Source organism: Mustela nigripes, chromosome 4, assembly GCF_022355385.1.
Source record: "Mustela nigripes isolate SB6536 chromosome 4, MUSNIG.SB6536, whole genome shotgun sequence".
Classification (NCBI taxonomy): Eukaryota; Metazoa; Chordata; class Mammalia; order Carnivora; family Mustelidae; genus Mustela; species Mustela nigripes.
The window spans coordinates 178,519,745-178,543,961 of NC_081560.1; the positions used below are offsets into that span (position 1 = coordinate 178,519,745).

Genomic DNA, 24,217 nt, shown 5'->3' on the forward strand with positions numbered 1-24,217 from the left:
GCCTTTTATATTGTAGTTTAAATAATAGGCTCTATTATTTCCTTAAAATCCTAATATTCTTGGCATTTTATCACTATGTTTACAAGGTAGGTTCTTCAAAAATGTGAAGGAAAGAGAAAAGAAACCTATACAATTTTTACAACATCAAATATTACTTTGAATTTTTAGCCTTAACTACTTGACTTCTTCTGCCACAATCTGGTATTTCCACCATCATAACAAAAACATAAACACTCTGCATGTTTCATAGGAATTTGACTTTTTATTCAATAACATTCTTGCTCATGGAAGAGTAAGGAAAAATCATTCCACATAGCAAGGTTTAGGCCCAGCAAAAAGAAACACACACACACACACACACACACACACACACACATACACACTCACACTTATTTTCTGAACATTTTGTAAAAAGCTGCCCTGTAACTTAACTTGATAAACTTACATAGGCAGCACTAGCCACAATTTTCTCCAATTCTCATACAGCAGGCCCATCAGATAGGTTTTTTTTCTCTCTTCCTCTAGAGAGAACAGTAGAAATCAAAAGTAGTGCTTTGATTTCTAGTTTAAAAAATTATCTCAATGCTAAGTGGGGAGTAAAGACACCCACCTATTCACTTTCTATATTTAAAAGAAAAGAACATGTTTCAGAGGGCATTTATATCTTTAAAAAGCAGACCTCATTTCCAAAACTACAAGTCAGATTACATGACACAAAACAGACGTTTTTGCAATATGTAATTTTATTTGCAACTTCCAAAGGATGAAAGTTTTAAAAAAAAAACAAAAAGAAAACCAAACCTTTCATTTGTTCATTTAGTGACTGGCTCTATGTTGCCAAATTCAGGCTTGTCTCCTAACACCCAGACCAGGAATGACCACTACACCTAACATAGCTCTGATGTGGATGACAGGAAGGGTTCAAAAAGAAGAAAGATGAATTCTAGACTTTTAGAAACACGTATTGAAATTGTTATATTTATTTACGATAAAATTATCATTAAATGATATGATGAAATGAAATGATATGATGACTGAATTCATTTCAAAATGATCTGAGGTCGGTGAGAATGCATGCGTGGACAGCGATGAAATGCCTGGCCACGGGCTGGTAGTTGTTGAAGCTGATGATGAACCCATGGGGCTTCACTGCATTATTTTCTTAGTTTTATATAAGCTTGATCTTTTCCATAATCAGAGTTGTTTTTAGTGACTCTCACAACTCAGAAGCATAACCTGAAAGGGCATCCATGAGTGCTTCCACCCGTCCAATTGAACCAGCAAAGTCTATTTTTCCTCTTCACGACCGCAAAGCACCCTGACATACTTGCCATCACAGAATGGGGGGCAACTGGGACTTTATCTTTTTGACTTGTTTTTGTCTTCTATTAACTTCAAGTATCACAGCTTTACTCATGTCTGACCGTCCTGCACCTGACATACTGCTGGGTATGTGCTACATAGTCACATTTGTGTTTGTGTTTGTGACTGGAAAAATCTATCAGGCCTATGTTCGTCTGGGAACACCCCTTTACAAGAATGTTCTCTCTAGAACAGAACTGCTTCGGACACAACCGCTATCACTGACTGTTGGGCCAACTCTGTGTCCAGCCTGTGCTAAACCCGATGTGCTCTGTCAGGATTCCTCACGTCAGTCTTACGAGGTAGGTATGTAATATCACAGCAATTTCTTACTGGAGAACACTGAAGCCCAAAAAAGTCAAGTAACATACATCCCAAAATACAGTCCTAACGTGTAAAGCCCAGCTAAACCAACTTCTAGAGGACTCTGATTTTCTAGATGTCTTTCTAACTTGTATTCAAATGTGATACCACGCGTGGGATTGATGTGAGCGCAACTCCTCTCCATCCAGCCAACTCTCAGCAACGCCTAGATGCAGGACGTCTCTGCAGCTCATGTGGAGACATACCGTCTACTCGCCAGCGATGTGAGATCGTCTGACAGGTCTTCACGCGTGTGCAAACACGGAGGAGAGCTGGCAGGCGTGCGGGGGACATGGGTGTGTCCTCACACACCGCAAAGGCTCTCAGGTTCTGGCTGAAGGACTGGAAAGGCCTTGAGTGACTTCTTCTCTCACGTGAATCTGTCTTCCTAGGGACAGATTCACATGAATCTTTGCTCTGCAGCGGGGCTCTTTGTGCAGGAAGACAGGAGGAAGGCTCGGGCAGAGCTGATGGAGGCCAAAAATGGCGGGGAAATACGGACGAAACCGGCTAAGAAGAGCACAACCAGCAAGGTGAGCACAGCCCTTCGGCTTAACGGGGCTCTTCCCTCACTCTGAGATCTGGGCCTCATTAGGTATACATGACAGGCAGGCAGATTTCAACTTAGCACCCGAAGATATTTCCCCAGGGCTGTCCAAGCGCCAAGACCAGGCTCTGCAAACGAACCCGTGAGCAGGCTCATGGACTCTTCATGCCGAAGGGGCTCGGGCTCTGGACGGGACAGTCAACGAGATGGCGGTGGCAGCAGCGCACGTTGACTGAGCACTTAAACTCTAACACCAGGCACTGTGTTCAGCACTTTCTCCATGAATTATCTCATTTGTTCCTTGAACAGCCTCGGAGGCAGGGTCATTTATCCCAATTTTACTAATGCAGAAATTGCTCAGGACTACGTGGATTCACAGCACAGCTGCTTTTTCCTGCTGGTAACCGCTGTGCTCCCTTCCAAATCCGAAATCCTGCTCCCTGTTCAGAAGTCATCAACCATTTACCCCAGACAGAATGTTTTAACAAGTATTTAGAATTTTCATCGTCCCCACGTTCTGTTCTTTTGAGTCAGAGAAAAGAGTCGGCATTCTGTTCTCCTGCCATCCAAACTTTAAATTAATTAAGCAGACTTAGGATAGTCAAAAATTCAACGCATACAACAATAAAGATCATTGTACTAACCTTTCAGCTGATTCTTTTAGGCTCTGAGTTGCTCGTAAGGAAAAATGTGAATTTTTAAAACTGTCGAAGATATTTAGAGGAAAAGACAAAGAAAGGGGAAAAGGAAGTGGGAGAGGAACGTTTATATGTTACTCTAAAGGTAGGTTGATTTGGGGAGAAGCTCCTTCCATTTCTGCAGAACACAAGAGGCAAAATGCCTACTACCTGCCCGACCAAAGCATTTTATGTTAAGTCCAAACATAAAACCTTGAACTATTCTTACTACACACAGCATTCCAACCCACTATCAATAATTAATTTGAGAACATGAATTGGTAACAATGTAAATGGTATAATTCTTTCAGTGTGACCCAGTGTCAGCAAAAGTGGAAGAGTATCAAATTAATCCCGCCTTAGGGAACAAGAAAGTTCTACACAATCGCAGTTTGTATATTCACAAGTAAGAGATATTTCTGTCATAGCATATTGGCCTCCAAACGAAAGTACCAACAACAATATTCCCGAGACTTTTTTAAAGCCAGACACTTGAAATAAACTGGGTACTGAAATGAACTATAATGCTCCATTTTCATGCCTGTTTAACCTTCGACAAGAATAAAATGTTCTGTTGCATAGTTACCAAGTCAACACTTTATGATATAATCAAACAGCCTAACACAGCATCTGCAGAAAGATGCTTCCAAGGGGGAGGGCAACTTTTCCTGCTAGAGTCTAGTCCTTTTCCCATGACCTATTTCCTTCTGATCCTTCTGAGTATGATCAGATACATTCTATCTTAGTGGACAAGGTAATGACAGATTGGCATGGCATACAAGAATACCATAGCAAACATTTAGCACATTATTACAGCTTTTGTGGGAATACAAAATTCCTTGGTGAGAAGGCCATTACAAACATTCTGACTCTTAAAAATGTGATAGTTCTGTGAACTACAATTCCTTTTCTATGAATTAATGTAAGAAACAAATCAGACCACTATGAAGATGTATAAGAATACCCTTATACTTGGCATTACTTAGAATATCTAAAACTCAGAAATAATCCATCTATCACTGAAAGAATGTTCAAATAAATTAGAGTACTATCATGTAAGAGAATACAGAAAAAAAAAATACACCTCTACTGACATGCAAAGATGACCACAATACACCACTCCCTGAAAAAAGCAGGTTGTAAAACTGAATGAAAAGCGTGACTTTATTTTTTGTGGACATAAATACTGCCCACAGATAAAAGACCAAGACAGAAAGACTATAGAATATTAACACTGCCTTTTCTCAAAGAATCAAGATAACAAGTAATTTTAGTTCTTCTTTAACTGTTCTGCATAGTAAAGTTTTTTATATAACAAGTGCAAACTGTCTTTTATAATAACATACTATTGAAACAATAATATTCATTCCATTTGTTTGAAAATCACAGTAATGCCAGGACATTTTTGGTGGGGGGAGGGGGCAGCAAATAGGAAGACAATTCTTGCTTTCTTGGAAGCCCAATGCAGCAGCAACTAAACATAGGGGACGTGTCTGCCCACATAATTCCCAAACATAGTTATGTGCGTTACAGTAATTCCAATGAAACGCTTACATACTTTTCTGAAGTTCCTCCAGTTTTTTAACAGCTTCATCTCGTTCTTGCCTAATTTTGTCACACTGAAAGGAGACGAGACACAAATGTTAAATTTGTTTCACAAGTTTGCGAAGGCAAGAAAGAGCAAACCTATCAACAGCAGCAGTTTTATGAAAACAAAAATTAAAAATCCTTAAAAAGCATTAACTGTCACATGGTACTTGGGCTACTCAACCGGCATGGCCTTGCACCATCTGTATCTGGCCACTTGCCTTGGACCTTCCAAGACAATGAGTCATCTCACTGCTCATTATCTCCTCAGGAACAGACCAATTTAACATCCTTGCATTCAAATTACATTCTTTAAGAGAATATATGTGCCTCTTTTTGCCTTTTACGGTCTTCCCTCCTCCCAGTGTTTTCAGTAAGTAGGTATTTCAGTAATACAGTGAACACCCCATGCACCCGCAGGTCAGATTCCCTGAAACTGGGTAGCGACGAACTCCCAGAACTATCCAGAACACTGGTGCACAGCCAGAAGTGACCCCGACTTGAAGACAAACTGCTGTCGTGCACCCCTTGAAATCCTCAGTTAAGGGGAAAATATCCTCCTATCCTTAGAATTCCAAAGAGAAGGTGGCAAATTAAAATGAGAAAAGATAAAATATTCCACAATAAGCATATATTATTAACATAAACTACTTTTGAGTTTTAAAAGGAAGGAGGACTCACTGAAAACTAGGAGGAGGGAATACCATAAAAGGCAAAAATAACTACTAAAGCATGAGGACCTTTCTGGGTATCTGGTATAGAAACAAGTATCCAATATTTTAACATGCCCTCGAGGTATGAATGAATTTTATAAAAACTTCATGTTCATTATGAGGACTGATTCAACTTACTATGAATTTCACAAAGCAGGTTAAGTATAAAACATTTTAGAAAGATTTTCATCAAAAATGTCTATGACTTTAAGAAATGATTTTTAACTTATAAAGGCAGTAATTAAAATCTGAATTTTTCTGAAAATACTATAATACTATAACAAGAGAGTCATGTGAGTAAAACACAACTTAATTTTTTTTTAAGATTTTATTTATTTATTTGAGAGAGTAAGAGAGAGCATGAGCCAGGGAGAAAGGGAGAGGGCAGAAGGAGAAGCAGACTCCCTGAAGAGCAGGGAGCCCGACATGGGACTCAATCCTGCGACTCCAGGATCATGACCTGAGCAAAAGGCAGACGCTTAACCGACTGAGCCACCCAGGCACCCCAGTAAAACACAACTTTAAATGATGTTTTAATCCTACTGTGCCATATAAATATATTAGGATTTCATGCCTTTGGATATTTATTATTTCAAATTTCAACAGCTAAAAAATTATGATGCCACTGATAATTTGGAAAGCCCAAATTAAGACAGTGAGATAGTCTCATCTAAGACTGGCAAAAACTGAAAAAGTCTGCTGTCAGTTGAGGACTGTCACATACAGTGACACGTGGAAGCTGGTGGAAGTGTCAACAGACGTAACTAGTTTAGAAATAAACCATCAAAGCTGAAAGTGCACACACCCTATGACTCAGCAATTCCACTACTGGTTTTTGTTTTTGTTTTTAAGTTTTAAGTAATCTCTATACCCAGCGCGGGTATAAACTCACCACCCCCAAGATCATGGGTCGCATGTTCTTCTGACTGAGCTAGCCGGGCACCCCTGCAATTCCATTTCAAGATTCTATTACTGGAATTTCTAGTAACATTCTACAGATAGGTTGAGCATAAATCATGGTATATTCATGTAGCATGCTAGAGAACCACGACTCGATGATCGTAAGCTGCTCGTGTCAACCTACACCTCAAAAGCCACAACGGTGAGTAAAGGAATTGGAGAATCCAGGTCAATATATACCTTAAGTAAATAAAATCACTTGATAGACTTGGGCTGTAAATGTATATTTCATGATATATATGGCATACATAAAAATATAAAAACTCAAAATAGAAGGATACATACAAAATTTATCACAGGCACTCTCTCTCAAAATACAGGGAAAGGGCAAGGGCCCAGGGCTGGGTGACACTGAAGATCTTCATTTTTATCTGTAGCATTTTTTTAAGTTAAAAAAAAAAAAAACAGTTAATTCTTTATTCTAAGATGTTATTTATTTGGGAGAGAGGGACGGCGCCCACGAGAGTGGGTGGAGGGGCAGAGGGAGAGAAAGACTCTCAAGCAGATCCCCTGCTGGGAGTGGAGCCTGACGTGGGGCACCGTCCGATGACCCGAAGATCATGACCTGAGCCGAAACCAAAAGTCAGACGCTTAACTGACTGAGCCCAGCAGCTGCCCCAGAATGACAGTTAGTTCTGTCAGTTACATATTTGTTGTTACTCTCTGCCCTTCTTTGGGCTTTAGAATATTTTTTTAATTTAAAAAAATTAAGTCAACTGCTCAGTCTTCCCCTTCAATGTGTCAAGAACTGAAACTTGAAAAAGCTTATCTCCATCCATGTGGGTAAACCCATTCCCGCAAAACAACATGGACCAAGTCCTAATGCTACATGAGCAAGGCTGTTTACCAGCTCCTGACTTGGACCCTCCGCAGGAACGTCAGGCTGGACTATTTCCTTAAGGAGGATGCATATTCTTTCATCAAGGTTTTCTCAAGGAATCTCTCCTCTGCCAAAAAAGTAATGCTGTCTAATACAGTTTCTAGGTCCAACTTAACAGATAAACTATCTTGATTGATTTCTGGTGTTTAAAATTCTGAACACTAGAGTTCTGGATTCTCAAATAAGCTTGTGGAGATCCTTCCCCGGCCAGAGAGTAGAACCCTTAATTTTACGAGATTCTGGTCAGCAGTTTCAGGAATGTTCCTGTTTCCTAGAGGCTGTCTGCATACCCACCTCCAACAAGGCAGTTTTGCCTAAAGCACAAAATCAAACATCATTTCTGACTAGACTCGCACTCCTGGGGCATGACTGCCAAATGAAATGTATCTGCTGTTTTACTCTCAAATTAACTTTGTGGATCTTCATTTCTGAAGGTGTACGATGCCCTCGGAAAAGCTGTATCACCTCTGGTCTGGTGCCGGGGAGCGCTGCCCCTGACTTAATACTGCCTGGATCTTCCCTGGACCTCTCAAAGCTCCACCTGAAGGAACCAGAGCTTAACTTAATTCTTACTTAAATCAAAAGCCAGAGTTTTCACTGACACGTTGCCTGACCAGAGCATCGAACAGGAGGGCACGCTCCCTCCGCACGCGTGAAAAGGCCTGCTGGCTGACACCACACACGGCCCCTCGCGCAGCGCCCCCTCGGGGGTCACGGACACCACGTGGCAATTGTCAGGAGGCTCACACCAGCCTCCCAGAAACAAAGCCTTATGCCCGCGCTCTCTCCTGCTAAGGCCCAGGTGGACGGGCTCTCGTGAAGGACAGGTCCCCACATCGCAGTCCTGTTCCATCATGCCAGTAACTGGTTCCCATCACCAGCCGTACGTTTGTCCAGGAACCCGCAGACGGCACCAGAGAATGCAGAAGCCGCTACCCAACCCCAGCTGTATTCTCCCGGGGGTCTTCATAGTGCTTTGCTTTCTATTTTCTGCAACCACATTATGATAAAACTGGCAGCCACAGAATTTACCATCTGCTATGGATGCTGAAAGGGGTGTGTGTTGAAGGGGGCGGGGGGATCTATGCATACGGCAAAGGCAGCTGACTTATTCCCAAACCACAGCTGAACAAAATATGAAGGATGTACCCATTTACTAAGCAGAAATCCAGACATCCGCTTATTTCATCATTTTAGGTGAACCCAGAAAAGTATCTTGTGACCTTCCTCTCATTCAACCAATACAGGGAAGTCAGCAAGGATTCTGGGCTTCTAGGGGAGAGCGCAATGTCTCTGCGTCCTGCAGAAACCCCTCACCCACCCGGCCCCTTCCTCTACCCTGCCCACGCAGCTGCAGCATTTGTGGAAACTGCCTCTTTTTGTGTGAGAATTGCTCAGGAAGACTTTGCAATAGCAACAGATGTGAGGGCCCACATCACTGAATTAGGATGCCCAGCGACTCTCTAGAGAGCCTATGGCCAGGGTGGAACCCGGCAGTTTGAGCGCTGGCTGCTTTCCACTAGCTGGATTACATGGGGTCTCTTCTAGACTCCATGGGGGCTCTTTGTGAAGTGGGGGATCCACCAGAGGTTGGCCTCGCCGGTTTCGAATTATCAGAGGCCCTGGTCTCCTGGTCTCCACATGAGAAGCCCAGGCCGATCTGTTCTCAGAGCCTCACCCAGGCAGATACCTGGCTTCCCGAACTCAACCAGCATCTCAAAGCACCAGTGGAGTGACCTGCAGGGTGGTCGCCATGTGCACCGGCAGGACTCCCTTCCTTCCCCCTCACACAGCCACTACGGTACAGACAAAAGTGTCTGCTCCGCAGTCTCAGCAGACAGACAGAGAGCCTGTAGGTACTAACACTTCTTTATACGCTGCTGTGTGTGTAGCATACACAAGAAAAAGCCCAGCACTTGGAACCGTGTCTTGCCCCCAAGAATGGGAACGTCCGTTTTGATCTCCGTGGTGCACGGATGCAGCGAGGGTTGCCAGCCTAGGGAAAGGCCAGTTTGGGGCCCATGACATGCACACATGTGCCGCATACACACACCATCAACAAAGCAGACGATGTGCACAAGGCAAGGACCTTCGCTGAGGGAGTCTACTGTAATCACTGAATGCCTCAGTTTCCTTCCTCAGAGCCCTGAACCACCTAGTGACATAGCACCCATATGTGCCAGGCACTGTGCTAACCCTGGGGCGGGGGGGATCCAGGGGAAACTAACAGCCAGGGTGCTCGCAACTATGCTCACGATCTACCAAGAAGATCAGCATCGAAGCAAGCAATTAATAACACCGGCTTAAAGGGGAACGGGCTGTACCACAGGGACACGTAGCAGAGGCTCTCACCCCAGACCCGAAACAGTCTCCACCCACCACCATTTCTACTGCTTTTTCCTGAAGTTCACTCCCTTTGTGTCTGGTTACAACGTTTAAAACGTCAACACGCACAGCATCAGAATTGCACACAGTTATCTATTTTAGGGTCTTTGGTGATGCTGTCAGAGGACCAACAAAATCATTTTTTTTTAAAGATTTTATTTATTTATTTGACAAAGAGAGATCACAAGTAGGCAGAGAGGCAGGCAGAGAGAGAGAGGAGGAAGCAGGCTCCCTGCTGAGCAGAGAGCCCGATGTGGGGCTCGATTTCAGGACCCTGAGATCATGACTGAGCTGAAGGCAGAGGATTAACCCACTGAGCCACCCAGGCGCCCCCCAACAAAATCATTTTTAATAATGCCGGACAATCCCACAGTTCCACTTATGGAAGGTCGGCTAGACCTCAACTGTGCCTGTCCTTAAAGAACACAATAAAAGAAACCATTCCCACTTAGATGGAATTCCTTTCACTCTCTTTCTCTTTTGGTGGTGTTCTTTCTTCCAATTCAAAGTTCTTTCCCTCCAATTTTCAGTAGCTGCCCCCTGAAGCTGTCTTGCAGCATTCTCCAAATTCTAGGTATTGTATGTTAGATGGAAACACATGTCATCAGAACAGAGATCCTTGCTCTTTGTTTCTGGATAGATTGCTGTTAATAAGAGACTCATTTTCACTTTCAAACTGCTAAGTAATTACTTTTTCTCTGGCACAACCACTTGCCACTCTGTTCTAAAGAAACTGCATGTATGTGGATGTATTATGCATGAACGCTTAGCATAATGGATGCATATCTTGCTCTTTAAAGTGGCTTCTTTACTGATTTTTTTTTTAAATAAAATACTTTGGGACCTTCACCTCTGAAACTGACACAAGAGAAACAAATTCTGACAATAGACAAGGGGAGCCAAGATGCAAACAGTATCATATATCTTGCTTCTTGAAACGTAAGTCTTGGAAAGTGTCTGCCTCGTTCCCTTTCATTCATTGTTCCTGGCAAGCTGACAGACCCGCCTGATGTACTGTTACAGTAGCTTATCCAGACGACTTCTAATCAGCCACTTAAACATGTATTCATTTCAAAACTCAATCTCAAGACATAATATTAAATATAAATACTGTGTAAAGGCAGATATTCTTCTATTATACACATTCCCTTCTTTTTAGGCATGCTCCACACCCACCCCCACCACCCTGAGAAACGTGAAAGCTATTCCATTAAAAGCTCAGTGAGGCTTTGCCCCCATATAGGAAAGAGCCCCACACAATTATGACAAAGATCCTGAATGAGTCAGAAAGGGAATGCCCTTCCATTGTAGGAGCATGACTAACCTCTGAATGTGGGAGACTGCTTCACAGGCAAACAATCACATTTTCTTTGGTTGATTCCAAAGTATATCGTCTTCTATTTTTCCATACATCAAAAAACATTTTTGGAAGTCTTGTTGATTTCAATGGGCTAGCCTTTCTTACTTTTTAACATACTGCTGATAATGTCACTTAGAAACTAGCCCAAAAATAATAGAAAGTAGCGCCCTTTCCATAAACTCCCCTGACCCTGACATTAAAAAAAAAAACAAAAACTGAACTTTTTACATTACAATCCAACCCCATACAACTTACTCATACCCTACCTACTATTTTGATGATAACTGATTGATAAAAGGTGATAAATACAAGGAAATAAACAGATGTTTTATTACAAAGAAGTAAACTATTCTGCTTGAGAAAAGGTTGGAGACGACTTTTAAAAAGGGGAGGCATTTGAGCCAAGCATTAAGAGCTCATAATAATTTGTCACACGGTCTAGGATAGGATCCTTATCTTTTTGTCCCTTTCCCACCCCCCCCCAAACTGCAGACGTTCACTTCAACAGCACAATTTATCCTCTGTCCATGTGGCCATACGACTCATGAGAGTGGTTTCACTCAAGAGGGGGACCTTTATGTATCTTTCTTAATACTCCAGTACTCAGAAGGCATTCAACAGGCATCCCTTCAAAAAAGCTTTCCTTACAAACTCAAACAGACTTTGATTCCATCCTCAAAGACAAGGAGAAAAACCACAAAATGATCAACATTACATTTGTCTTAAAAAGGGATAACTACAAAGGAAAAGATCATTGACACACCGGCCCAACCTTCCAAGTCTACTCTTCCCCTGCACACCTACATCAGAATCTGCATGCACACACGCTCACACATGTGACGTTTCTGACACCAGACGGATTTGATATTTAACTTTCAGTTTTTAAGTACAAACCTACAGATGGTCAAGACAAGTGATCCAGAGAAGTCCTGAATCTGATAATTTGCTATGGAAAATTCATGAGCTAACAACAATGAACGAAGATTAACACCAAGACCTTGGTGGAAAAAGTCAATCAGCTCCATGAGTTTACTGGCTTTAAAAAGAACATTTGTGGTCAGAAGACCTGTGTACGAAACTTGACTCTGTTAAGCCCTGAGGTTCCGTTCTCTGTGCACTGGAGCTGACACGGGACTGCTTGGGGCATCAGACGAGGAACATAATTGAGTATGTATGTGCCCCATGGCAGCTTCTTTATAAATACAGACCCTTAAGCATAAACTCACGTCCTACCACTTGCCTCCCCATAGGAGGTTCCAAACAGAGCATCAAAAGCTCTTATCCAAAGAAATCAAACCCTTTGTCTCTTCTCGTTGATCAGTTTCATCATCTAGCAACAAAGATAGTCTTCATGTGGACATGTAGAAGGGAGAGATAACTTGCAGTGAATTTACTCTGGTCCCTTTCACTCATGCAAAACTCCCCTAGATCAAATTAACCATGGCAAAAGGACTTCCACCTTAGATTTCTCTCCCTGACTAATTCTAAACTCCCCTATGAGGGAAGGATGGCCATGCGTATTTGCGGGTATGACCTGGACAAAGCTCCCTCAGCCAGGAACAAGAAAGTGCTTTGCCAGAGAAAATGGTGTTCTCCATTTACCACCTCCAGAACTAAAGCTGCTTTTACTCATTCTATGCTGTATAAAAGGCTTTTATTATATGCTTCCAACTTTTGTAATGCAGCCCTCTTTTTGGGGGGAAAAATCTGCAATAATAAGCCCGTTAGTCCTTTAACAGAAGATAACAGAACAGAGTGAACTTAAAACCACTCTATTTTGTTTTACCCAACTGCAGCATTCCATACCGCATTCATTTCTTTTCTTCCTATTTCTGTTAATAGTTATTTTTTAAAGAATTAGCACATAAGAAGGTCAGTAATGCATACAGATGTCACAAAAGTATTAGGCCATGTAGAGAAACATGCAAATAGTTAATGGGGCAAAAGTCATTTATAGTCCTCCTTTTACCAAACCCATTTTACCTATAATTCCACTTGTGTAACAGATGGTTCACTTAAAAATCTCCCTGCAGAAAGTGGCTCTCAGTTAAATAACCATCAACATCGCCAGGAATGGATGTTTTCACTACTTTCAGGGCAATGCAAGGTCTGTATGTAAGCAAGGATTAGAGGAGAAGAAAGAAAACAAAAATTTGCTCTTCTGACTCTGTTACCCCTTTTCTTCTATAGCCTTCCTTCACCATCACATGAAGACACGGGTTTGCTTTCTTCCCTCCGATCTTCTAGGTTAAGTCAAAGAGTTCTCCTGAATTAACCCTTCCAACTTTTCTTGCTCTCCCCCTCCTAGGCCTGGACACACGGAAGAGACTCAGCTGGTAACTTCTTGGCTCCTTCTCCTACAGCTGCAAGATGCTTGTGTACCTGGGAGAAGAGGCCCGAGCATCCCTTGCCGGTTCCTCTCTGAAATTATGGGGCCTCAGGGAGCCAGGATTAAGCACAAACTCCCCACCTGTTGTCAGCCTCAGGACATCTGTGATTTGCGGTGGTTATTGCATTAGAATTAGGAACCTTGTCAAACTGTTCTTCTGGGACTTCCTTACCACGTTAGAGATGCACGCAGCAACCACTCTGTATCACAGACATCTTCACCACCCCCACCTACCTACCATTCCCTAAATCACCAGATGGAAAGAAGAGAAGAAACTCCAGATGTCACAGAACAGCAAAGATTTATTTGCAAATGAGCAGAGGAGCCTGAAAACTAAGTGAAAAACAATGGTCTCAAAATCCATTTCTATATCGTACCATTAATATCACAAACCATGTTACAGCTAATATAGGTAGCCAAGTAATATGAGCAAAAAACTTAAATTAAATAGCCTCAAATATGCCAAAGGTTTTACAAATATTCGGCTCACTGCCCATTTTCATTCCAGATCTTACTCTCAAATTTTAAAGGTCTCATCATTTACAGCCATGATGACCATCAACTTCAATAACTATGAAGGACCTATTTTTAAATTTTCCACCATGGACATTATGTGGTGAAATATTTAATCTATCAAAGTAATTTCTAAACACAAATTTTGTTTCTACCTAAAAACAATAACGGGCAGCTCTGCTCTCTCTCTCTCTCTCTCTCTCTCCTACTTCTCAGTTCAATTTAGCCCTCCCCTTTTTTTTAACTCAGACCTCCCTTCTGTGCCCTCCCTAATTTGCAGGGGAGAAAAAAGACACATAAACAAATATTCACAAATCTTAGATGGATTATGTGCAGAGACAAAAAGGTAAGTAGTTTATAAAAGTTAGCTGAATTCAGTGATTTCAGTTTAAAAATAAAACTTGTGCCAAGGCCCCTGAAAACATTCACCAGGCATTACTATCTTTGTAGTGGATGATTTTCAACTTTCAGTATATTTTTCATATACTTAGACAACGCGAGCATAAAAAAGGGTTTATGCAAGAAGATGGGCTAAACACCAATGACTAACGCCAAAGCGTTCTCTCCAGAATGTACTCTGTCTTAAGCCCCAAAGGTACGTGTCTTCCCTTCAATTCCATCACTAGAATCCCAAATCTGGTCGTTAGGGGAAAAGTACAATTCTTGGGGGCTTGAGGGCTTGAGTTGCTTGGCCTGGTGCCTTGCTGCACATTTAGCTGTGCAGTTAATCTCCCAGAGCAGCGCCCACTGTGCCATGCCCGCTATTCTTTACCATCTGGAGCCTGGAGTTGATATTAGCTTGAACCGCACATGCAGGAGAAAAGAAAAAAGAAAAAACTCTCATTCGCATTTAACTGAAATTGGTGGCAGAACAATGCACCATGCCGTCCAGGCTTTCACACATGTGAGAAAGGAAAGAAAGGGTAAAGTACAAACCTTCTCCTTTGTTTTCTGGTTCTCTGCTCTGAGGTCTTCATATTCACCGATGGCTAAAAGGGGGCGGGGGGGGGGGGGAAGGAAAGCAACGTTATTAACACTATCAAAAGTTTACTGTAGGAAAACCTGGGATCCAACTCACCTCTGTTGTTTCTGAGGTTGGTGGTGGGGTAGAGAAAAGGCCACAGAAGAAGCGCTTCTGCTTTTAAGAGTAAGAAAGAAAAAGAGACCACAGCAGGTATGAGCCCACCAAGCGGAATTTCGGATTCTCCCTAGGTCACGGAAAGACCTCGGAGCCATAAGTGACCTATGGCAAATCACTTCTCTTTGGTGCTCAGCACCTGGTCCCGTAAAAGCAGATAGGGGGGTGCTCCCTGAAGTTCCTTCAAGCACCATTAGTCTGTGGTGCTGTAATCAGAGGTGGTTTATTTTTAAAATTAGCCTCCAGAAAATAATGTAGGCTTATACATTCAGTTCAGTGTCACACATCTGCTTTTTTTCTCCTTAAGATTTTATTTAGGTATTTGGGGTGGGGGGGAGCATGAGCAGGGTGAGGGGCAGGGCGAGAAGCAGGCTCTCTGCTGAGCAGGGAGCCCGATGTGGGGCTCAATCCCCAGACTCCGGGATCATGACCTGCGTCAAAGGTGGATGCTTAGCCAACTGAGCCACCCAGGCACCCCCCACATCTCCTTCGTCCGCAGAGCAAAAGGCTGATGCCAGGAGCGCTCAGCTAACAACAACTATTTTCATGCATTTCAAGGTCATCCATGACCGACCCATGATGACCAGTGGGATTCATTTCAGTAAGTTGGAAAAATATGTGAACCGTTTGGAAATATTTCCAAGTATGTGAAAAAACAGCAGCTTATTATTTAAAAGCTTCTATCACCAGACAAATAAAGTAGCCGGAACACCCACATTCCTTTCTCAGCCAAAGCACCGTTCTTCGATAACCTCACGGTTGAGAATATGATGTTCATAGCATGTGATGGGAAGAAAGAGCATGACCCAGTCTTAAGGATGGAGCAGAATGTGTGAGGCGGGCCTACGCCCCAACCAGCACCTCGACTTGCACCACAGAGCCAGGACATTAGGAGTTGGGATTTTTATACTTGTACTTTAAAAAATGTAATTGGGATTTATCTACAAAAAGCTCAGTTTTTCTTAAAAAAAAAAAAAAAAGACAAACAGAGTTTCCTATTTCCATGAATAACCAGAAGACAGAAAAAAAGGAATCTGAAACCAGTGGCTTCAAGAACATCCCAAATAATCTGGTCATTAATTCTAGAAGTGTAGGATTCTAACCACTGGAACAGAGAACACCCCAAAACAAACAATTCACATGGTGAATCATATCCTTTGTGTCCTATAACCGTGATCCAAAGGATTTAGAACAGCTAGGGTGATTACAGGACCACAACCTTAAAATCCAACCAAATGAACAAATATGTATGGGATTACACCACCAACACCCCTAAGTTTTATTGGCACTTCATGACCATCTAAATAAGAGTTAATGAACAATTTTACTGAAGCCACACCCAAAAAAATCCTTTGAAATGAGACAGCCCATAAAATAGCTGAATGTATACATGGAAAGATAGATTTTTTTTAAGGTATTTTCTTTTTGAAGATTTTATCTATTTTGAAGATTTTATCTATTCCCTTGAAGGGATTAAGAGAGCACAAGCAAGGGGGCGGCAGAGGGAGAAGCAGCAGCAGGCTCCCCAGGGAACAGGGAGCCCAATGCAGGGCTTGATCCCAAGACCCTGAGACCATGACCCGAGCTGAAGGCTCAATGGCCTGAGCCTCCCGGGCGCCCCAAGATAGAGCCTTTTTAAAAATAATTATATTTTCAACAGAAAACATCTGAGTGACCACAGAATGAAGCCCTATGCACACCAGCCCCTCATCAGCCTCCACCACACAAAGCCCAACCAATGGGTATAAATGAAGCTGTCCTTGGTTATGAAAAATCAATAAAGTGACCCCCTCCTTTTTTTAACAGAAAGAAACAAAACTAAGAGATTCTAAAAATATACACTTAGGCACTGGGTAGTCTATGGTCACGGTCTCAAGTCTTATTACTATACCTAATATTCTTTCAAAAAATAAATATGTATTTTATCAAGAGACTTTAGTTTACTTGACATTTAAAAGTATCTGTACCTGGAGTTGAAAAATCAAGACTGATTTACCACTGTATTCTTGATGACCTACTTTACAGACATACGAACAATAAAGGCTTATAAAACCATGATCTCATATTGACATTACGAAAATGTTTTTCTATTTAAAACATTAGATAACAGCTTTAAGGCTTTTTAAAAATACTGATACTATTCTTCCATTATATAGCCTAGAATCTAGATGAAACATTGCAGATTCCCAACTATAGGGTCTTCATGAAGAGCATTAATTAAGAACCCTTCACCTAATGGAAACCACCTTAATGGAAACCACAGACAATGTGCTTTCTTGTGACTTTGTGCAACTTAAAAAAATAAAGCCAGGTAAAAGGAATGGAGAGGTAAAGTATGGGGAAAATATGAGAAGAGCTCCCGGTGGAAAGGGAACACCTGGGGAATAGGGCATAAATGGAAAGAAAAACATTTATTTGTATTTTTATCTCATTGTAGTTAGAAAACCAAGCTCACTTTCCTAAACAAGCATGCACGCGCGCACACACACACATCACAGTGAATATACATGATGTGTTCTACACGAGGATGAGTAACCCCATCCTCTGCAAAGCTGGCAAAAACTGAAGTGACTTAGCGGCATTCAGCTACTTGTTTTTTGGCAATGCTAAAGGGTCACAGAGAAAGCCTTCTCTTTGTTTCAGAACTGGCTCCGAGTTTGGAAATTTTTTAAGTGAGTCATACAACTCAAGCGACTGGATGATACGGAGCCTCCAAATCTTGAAGTAACCAATGCAAAAGTCGAGATGAACTGGACCAGCGCTCGGCCATCTGAAAGATAACCACAGCTTGGGAAGACTTCCTCTCCAGGCTTTGGAGGTACAGTTTATCTCAAGGTACGGTAAGGTCCCATCGCACAGTAATTAAAAAGTGCAGCCAAGGGACTTTGGTCTAAATTGCCGATTACTTCTCTGGAAAAGAAGAAGGAAAATTTCTCATGCTGCCGTGATTAAGAGTGAGCTAACACGTAAGGTGTCAGAGTGCTTAGGTATGTTACGTGTGCAATACGTCAACCATGCTTACTGTTACTGACACAGCACAGCACATCAGATCTCGTGTGTGATAAGAGATCTAACGCCATCCGTCTCAGGCTGACTTCTGTCACATGTGACCTGAAAGCTAGCACAGCAGAAAATCTCTGAAACCCTACTACTCTGCCAAATAAAAGCAGGGGGAAGAGGGCTAACAATCTGTTGTAGTGTGTTGTAGTTTAAAAAAAAATGGCAAAGAAGCGGAAGCATCGTCTGGGAGCTGTACTTTCCAATCCGGGCTGCACATCAGAATCACCTGGGGAGTTTTTAAATCAGACAGACGTCTGGCCCCCTCTCCACCCACCCCGCCCCAAGATTCTAATTTAACTAGTCTAAGGTGGACCTTGGGCACCATATTTGTTTGAGAAGTGAACACCCCAGGTGATTCCAATGTGCGGCCAGGGAGGGGAATCACTCCATAAAAGCACAGAACGGAAGAAACAGGGAAACGTGGCGAAAACAAGGAAAATATCAGGCAGAGCACGCGCTTCAAGAATCATGCTGGTTTTCCATTTTCCAGCTCCCTGATGCCAAGAAAGGGAGCTTTCTTTCTAAGCTGCAAATCATGACATAGTCAGCCCAGAAGTCAGAGGAGTAGACTTAGTCATTTCAGAAGCATGACACTTAACGTTCACAAACACAGGGAAGAACACCTCCGGCTGCGGTGAGTCACAATCACGTTTTGCCTGGGACTTTCCTAGTTTTAGACGGAAGAGTCCAGTGTCCCTGGACACCTCTCAGTCCCAGGCAGGTAGATCACACTATCCCAAGAATAAGCACCAGATACAGTACTTCCCATCCAACACCTTCCAGACCTGCACTGTCGGATACGGACCTGCTAGCTACATGTGACTACTTACGTGTACATTAATTAAAATTAAAGAAAACTTAAATTTCCGTTCTTCGGTTGTACTAGCTATATTTCAAGTGTTCCCCAGCTCCATGCGGCTAGGGGCTCCCATGGTGGACAGTGGACACACAACATTCCCATCACAGCAGGAAATTCTGTTAGGCAGTACTATTCTGGATCTCTTCAAACTAGACAGCCTATGAGCACCTCAAACTCAACATGTTAGAAAGTGAACTCATCAAGGTCCCTTTCACCCAAACCTCCTCCTTCCCATATGCATGACGGCCTTCTGGGGTCATCACCGACCGGGTCCTTAAGCTAGCACCTCAGGATCACCCTTGATTCTTCTCCTTCTCCCACCTTCCAGTGAATTATCAAACAGCTCCCATCTCATAAAACATCTCCCCAGTCTGCCCTTCCTCTACGGTATATCGGCCCTAATTCTAATCTTTGATAATGATAAATAAAGTCCTCTCATATAGCCTCTAGCCTCCCTCTGTCCCAAGTTCATGCTTCACAAAGCAGATGGTGAGCACAGTAACAAGGCAACCTGGTTACATCATTCCTATAGACCCCGCCAAGATGTTACCTCACAACCTGGGATACCCATCCCCACTCCTGCCATTCAGCCTTAGACTCCAGCACTCAAGCCATCGGACCTCTAAGACTTTTCACACCCAGGAAACATTTTTCCCTTTACCTGCCAAGTTTTCCCCTCCCCATCTTCCCTAATTCCTCCTTGACAAGGCAATTCAACTGTCATTCTCTGTCAAACCCTCCCCATATACCTAAGACAAAAATCAACATTCCTATTTCTAATATCCTACCAGAGCACCCTGCTCATACCTCTACTAGAGCATCTATGGGCGACATTACAAATCATCAGAGCCGAAGCCTGTTTTCTCGTCTTCTCTCCTATTCAGCTCGGTCCGAAAGACCTCAGACCCAGTAGAATCCAAAGCAGAGTTGATACCTCTGTTGACCGAATGGCTGGTTCATACAAATCGTGATGTGGAGCAATTAAGCCCCATTTTAAAAATGAAGATACAAATACATGCAGAAGTCAAGTTCCACAGTAAGAATTACTGGAGGCAGGACCAGTCTACTGATTTCCAAAGTCATTCATGTAAAAAAAAAAAAATTCCTGGGCACGACTGTGTACAATGTGCAAACACTGGACCAGGAACAATGCTCTAGAGCGAAGACCATGTGTTTATGCACACAGACACCAGCATCTAGCACAATGCCTGACACACAGCAGGGACTGGGTACACGTGTGTTAAATTAAGGAAGAAGGAAGAATGGATGGAGGTCTTCCCGTGAACAAACTGTGAAAGAGCACGGACCCTCCTCCCCATATTAAAAGGGTCTCTTACATCACATGTTACAACAAGATACTTAATAAAAGTGAAGCTTTAAGTAGCCATCAAATATAACCAGAAAAACAGCGCCTCATAAGATCTTCTAATGTAGATTCTCATCCATTAAGTCTGCATCTTTGAGACTCATGTAGCCTTGAAACACCTCTTACTAATGGGGAACGAGGACATGAGTCATAAGAGATAATGTTCAATTAAGACATTATTCCCTTCTGCACATATGCCAGTGGGTCCTCTTTTAGAACCAGAGTAGAAAGAGAAGTCATTTATACCTCCCTTGTTAATTAAAGCATTAGAAAAGCCCGGGGGGGTGGGGGGGAACAGTGCTGGAAAACCTGATCAAAAAACAAAGATGACAGATTTCGCATCTGAAAAGAAATGATGGCAAACCTGAAATTTACGCATTACTTGGTAGAACACACAGTTCAATGCTAATGAATTAATGATGCTTAAGAACAACTCCCAACGAACTAGAGTAATGACTTCAAATTAACCCACAGAAGGGAAGGAAACTGAGTATGTTTAAATGCATGTGTAAGTCTGGTTTCCAGTCTGGCAGGGAGCTTGTCTTTCACCGCTCCTGTCCTCACAACAACAGAAAAGCAGAACAAACAGAAAATCAACAACTCTTCTTAGATCCACCAAAGAACTGAGGTCACAGGGCAAAAGGCTATTTCAACACTTGGAGAGTGAGATACAATCACAACTTCCTGAAGCAGAAGCTGCAGTGCGGATCCTGCTCAGAGACAAGTACCGAAAGAGGGAAACCTAAGCCATCATTGGCAAATTGCTGAAGGCTCAATGCTAACAAGTTTGAGTTAAAAATCCTAGTGAGTGGGCCAGTCTTAGGAGGGTCCCAATCTTTTGAGAGTTTTATCATCTCCTGAAGTGTTATCACAGCTTCGAGAAAATATCAGAGGAAATTTCCCTACTGCTTCAAGCAGGGGAAGAGGGTAAGGAGCCATGCTGAAACACGCCTGGAGCCTCTGTTCTTCAGGGCAAGGCCTGCCTTTGGCACGAAATACTTCCCTAGAGCCGAACAAACATGGCAGAAGGTAATAACCAACTCCAGGTCCCTCAAGCCTTCCCGTCTCAGCTAAGGAAGAAACACCAAAACTAAGAAGCGCAAGTGAAAGTCAGAGCCCGAGGGCACAGGCTCACCAAGAGACAGAGACCTTATCACAGAACCACTGGAGACTTCTCCTCCACCATGCCTTATCCCCCACAGATGTTTATAGCAGCGTCATTCACAATCCCCAAAAGTTGGAAGAAACCATCATGTTCATCAATAGGTGATGGATATACAAGATGCAGTACACCTTGCAACTGAGTATTATTCAGTGATACAAAGAAATAAATGTGTTATAAAGCCACAAAAAGATATGGGGGACCCATACATGCACATTGCTGAATGAAAGAAGTCAATATGAAAAGGCTACATACTGAATGACTCCAACTCTATGACATGGTGGAAAAAGCAAAACAACAGGTAAAAAGATCTGGGATGCTGCAGGAGTTCAGAAGGGAGCAATGAACAAGCAAAGCAGAATTTCTGAAGCAGTGAAATTATTCTGTATGGCAATGTCATGGTAGTTACGTGTCATACAACTGTCCAAACCCATAGGATATATATAACACAAAGAATGAACCCAACTGTAAAGTATGGAATTTAATTAATAATAAAGATCAGTATGACACATCGATTCTAAAAAATGCACCATGCTAACTCAAAATGATAATAATAGAGAAAATAGGGAGTGGGGGAAGGTAAGAGGCTATGTGGAAATTCTCTGTACTTTCTGCTCAGTTTCTCTATAAACCTAAAACTACTCCCCAAAAGTCTTATTTAAAACAAACATATGGGGCACCTGGGAGGTTCAGTGGGTTAAAGCCTCTGCCTTCGGCTCAGGTCCTGATCTCAGGGTCCTGGGATTGAGCCCTGTATCAGGCTCTCTCCTCAGCGGGGAGCCTGCTTCCTCCCCCTCTCTGTCTGCCTCTCTGCCTACTTGTGATTTCTGTCAAATAAATAAATAAAATCTTTTTTAAAAATTAAAAAATAAAACAAACATATGTGTGTGTACATGTGTATGTGTATACACACACACAAACACACTCACATCCATATATGTATGTAATGGAATCATACTCCGATTTGTGCCACAGAGGATTTGAACAGAATCAAGCAACTAAAAGGATCTTAATCTATTACTATTCTGTGTACCATACAAAATATTTCAGGACTCATATTTTTTTTTAAAGATTTTATTTATTTATTTGAGGGAGAATGAATGAGAGAGAGCATGAGAGAGGAGAAGGTGAGAGGGAGAAGCAGACTCCCCAGGGAGCTGGGAGCCCGATGCGGGACTCAATCCTGGAAGTCCGGGATCATGACCTGAGCCGAAGGCAGTCGTTCAACCAACTGAGCCACCCAGGCGCCCCCAGGACTCATGTTTTAATATTTAATTTTTACCAGCATGGTAGAGAAACAACAATAGCCATGTTCCTTCTACATTTTAAAGCAAAGCCTGGTTTTGTAAGAGAATAAAATCTACAGAAAGACAAAGTTTAAAATATACCCACTTGGACTTGAGAAGGAGGAGTCAAGATGGCGGAGAAGTAGCAGGCTGAGACTACTTCAGCTAGCAGGAGATCAGCTAGATAGCTTATCTAAAGATTGCAAACACCTGCAAATCCATAAGCAGATCGAGGAGAAGAAGAACAGCAATTCTGGAAACAGAAAAACAACCACGTTCTGAAAGGTAGGACTGGCGGAGATGTGAATCCAAAGCGACGGGAAGATAGACCCCGGGAGGAGGGGCTGGCTCCCGGGAAGCGGCGGAGCAACAGAGCACAAACTCAGGACTTTTAAAAGTCTGTTCCACTGAGGGACATCGCTCCAGAGGCTACACCGGGGCGAAGCCCACGCAGGGTCAGCGTGGCTTCAGGTCCCGCAGGGTCACAGAAGGATCAGGGGTGTCTGAGTGTCGCAGAGCTTGCGGGTATTGGAACGGGAAAGCCGGGTACAGAGACAGAGCTGACAGTAAGATCACAGCTCGGGCTTACCTTGAACCGGTCGCAGGCTCGGTGAGCTCGGAGCGCCGCCGGAGGTCAGGCAGACCGGGAGTAACTGGGCCCTGTTCTCTGAGGGCGCACTGAGGAGTGGGGCCCCGGGCTCTCGGCTCCTCCCGGCCGGAGACCAGGAGGCCGCCATTTGTATTCCTGTCCTCTGGAACTCTACAGAAAGTGCTCAGGGAACAAAAGCTCCTGAAAGCAAACTCCAGGGGATTACTCACCCCGGGCCCCTGGTAAGGGCGGTGCAATTCCGCCTGGGGCAAAGACACTTGAGAATCACTACACCAGGCCCCTCCCCCGGAAGATCAACAAGAAATCCAGCCAAGACCACGATCACCTACCAAGGAGTGCGGTTTCAATACCAAGAAGAGCAGCAGAATTCCAGAGGAGGAGAAAGCAAAGCACGGAACTCATGGCTTTCTCCCTGTGATTTTTTTTTAGTCTTGCAGTTAATTTAATTTTTTCCTTTTTCATTTTTTGTTTTTTTTTTTCTCGCCTTCTGGTAAATTTTTTTTAACTTTTACCCTTTTCTTTTTTTAACGTTTTTTAACTAGTTTATCTAATATATATTTTTTCTTTTTTATATTTTTCTTTATTCATTTTCTTTTTTTTTAATTCTTTTCTTTTCTTTTTTTGTTCTTTTTTTTTCTTTCTTCCTTTTTGAACCTCTTTTTATCCCCTTTCTCCCCCTAACGATTTGGGATCTCTTCTGATTTGGCTAAAACATATTTTCCTGGGGTTGTTGCCACCCTTTTAGTATTTTACTTGCTCCTTCATATACTCTTATCTGGACAAAATGACAAGACGGAAAAATTCACCACAAAAAAAAAGAAAAAGAGGCAGTACCGAAGGCTAGGGACCTAATCAATATAGACATTGGTAATATGTCAGATCTAGAGTTCAGAATGACAATTCTCAAGGTTCTAGCCAGGCTCAAAAAAGGAATGGAAGATATTAGAGAAACCCTCTCGGGAGATATAAAAGCCCTTTATGGAGAAATAAAAGAACTAAA

General features: G+C 42.6%; 1 protein-coding gene across 3 annotated transcripts in view; it reads right to left on the minus strand.

Moving 5' to 3' along the window:
• The window catches only part of SHTN1 (shootin 1), a 103,262-nt gene that overhangs the window by 67,053 nt on the left and 11,992 nt on the right, over nucleotides 1–24,217 (minus strand). For all 3 annotated transcript variants that reach the window (XM_059398677.1, XM_059398676.1, XM_059398679.1), the window contains exons 2-3: nucleotides 14,673–14,725; nucleotides 4,508–4,568 (exon numbers count right to left, since the gene is read on the minus strand). In XM_059398677.1, coding sequence (XP_059254660.1) covers nucleotides 4,508–4,568; nucleotides 14,673–14,713 — 102 coding nt within the window. In that variant the 5' untranslated portion in view covers nucleotides 14,714–14,725. The remainder of the gene's footprint in view (nucleotides 1–4,507; nucleotides 4,569–14,672; nucleotides 14,726–24,217) is intronic.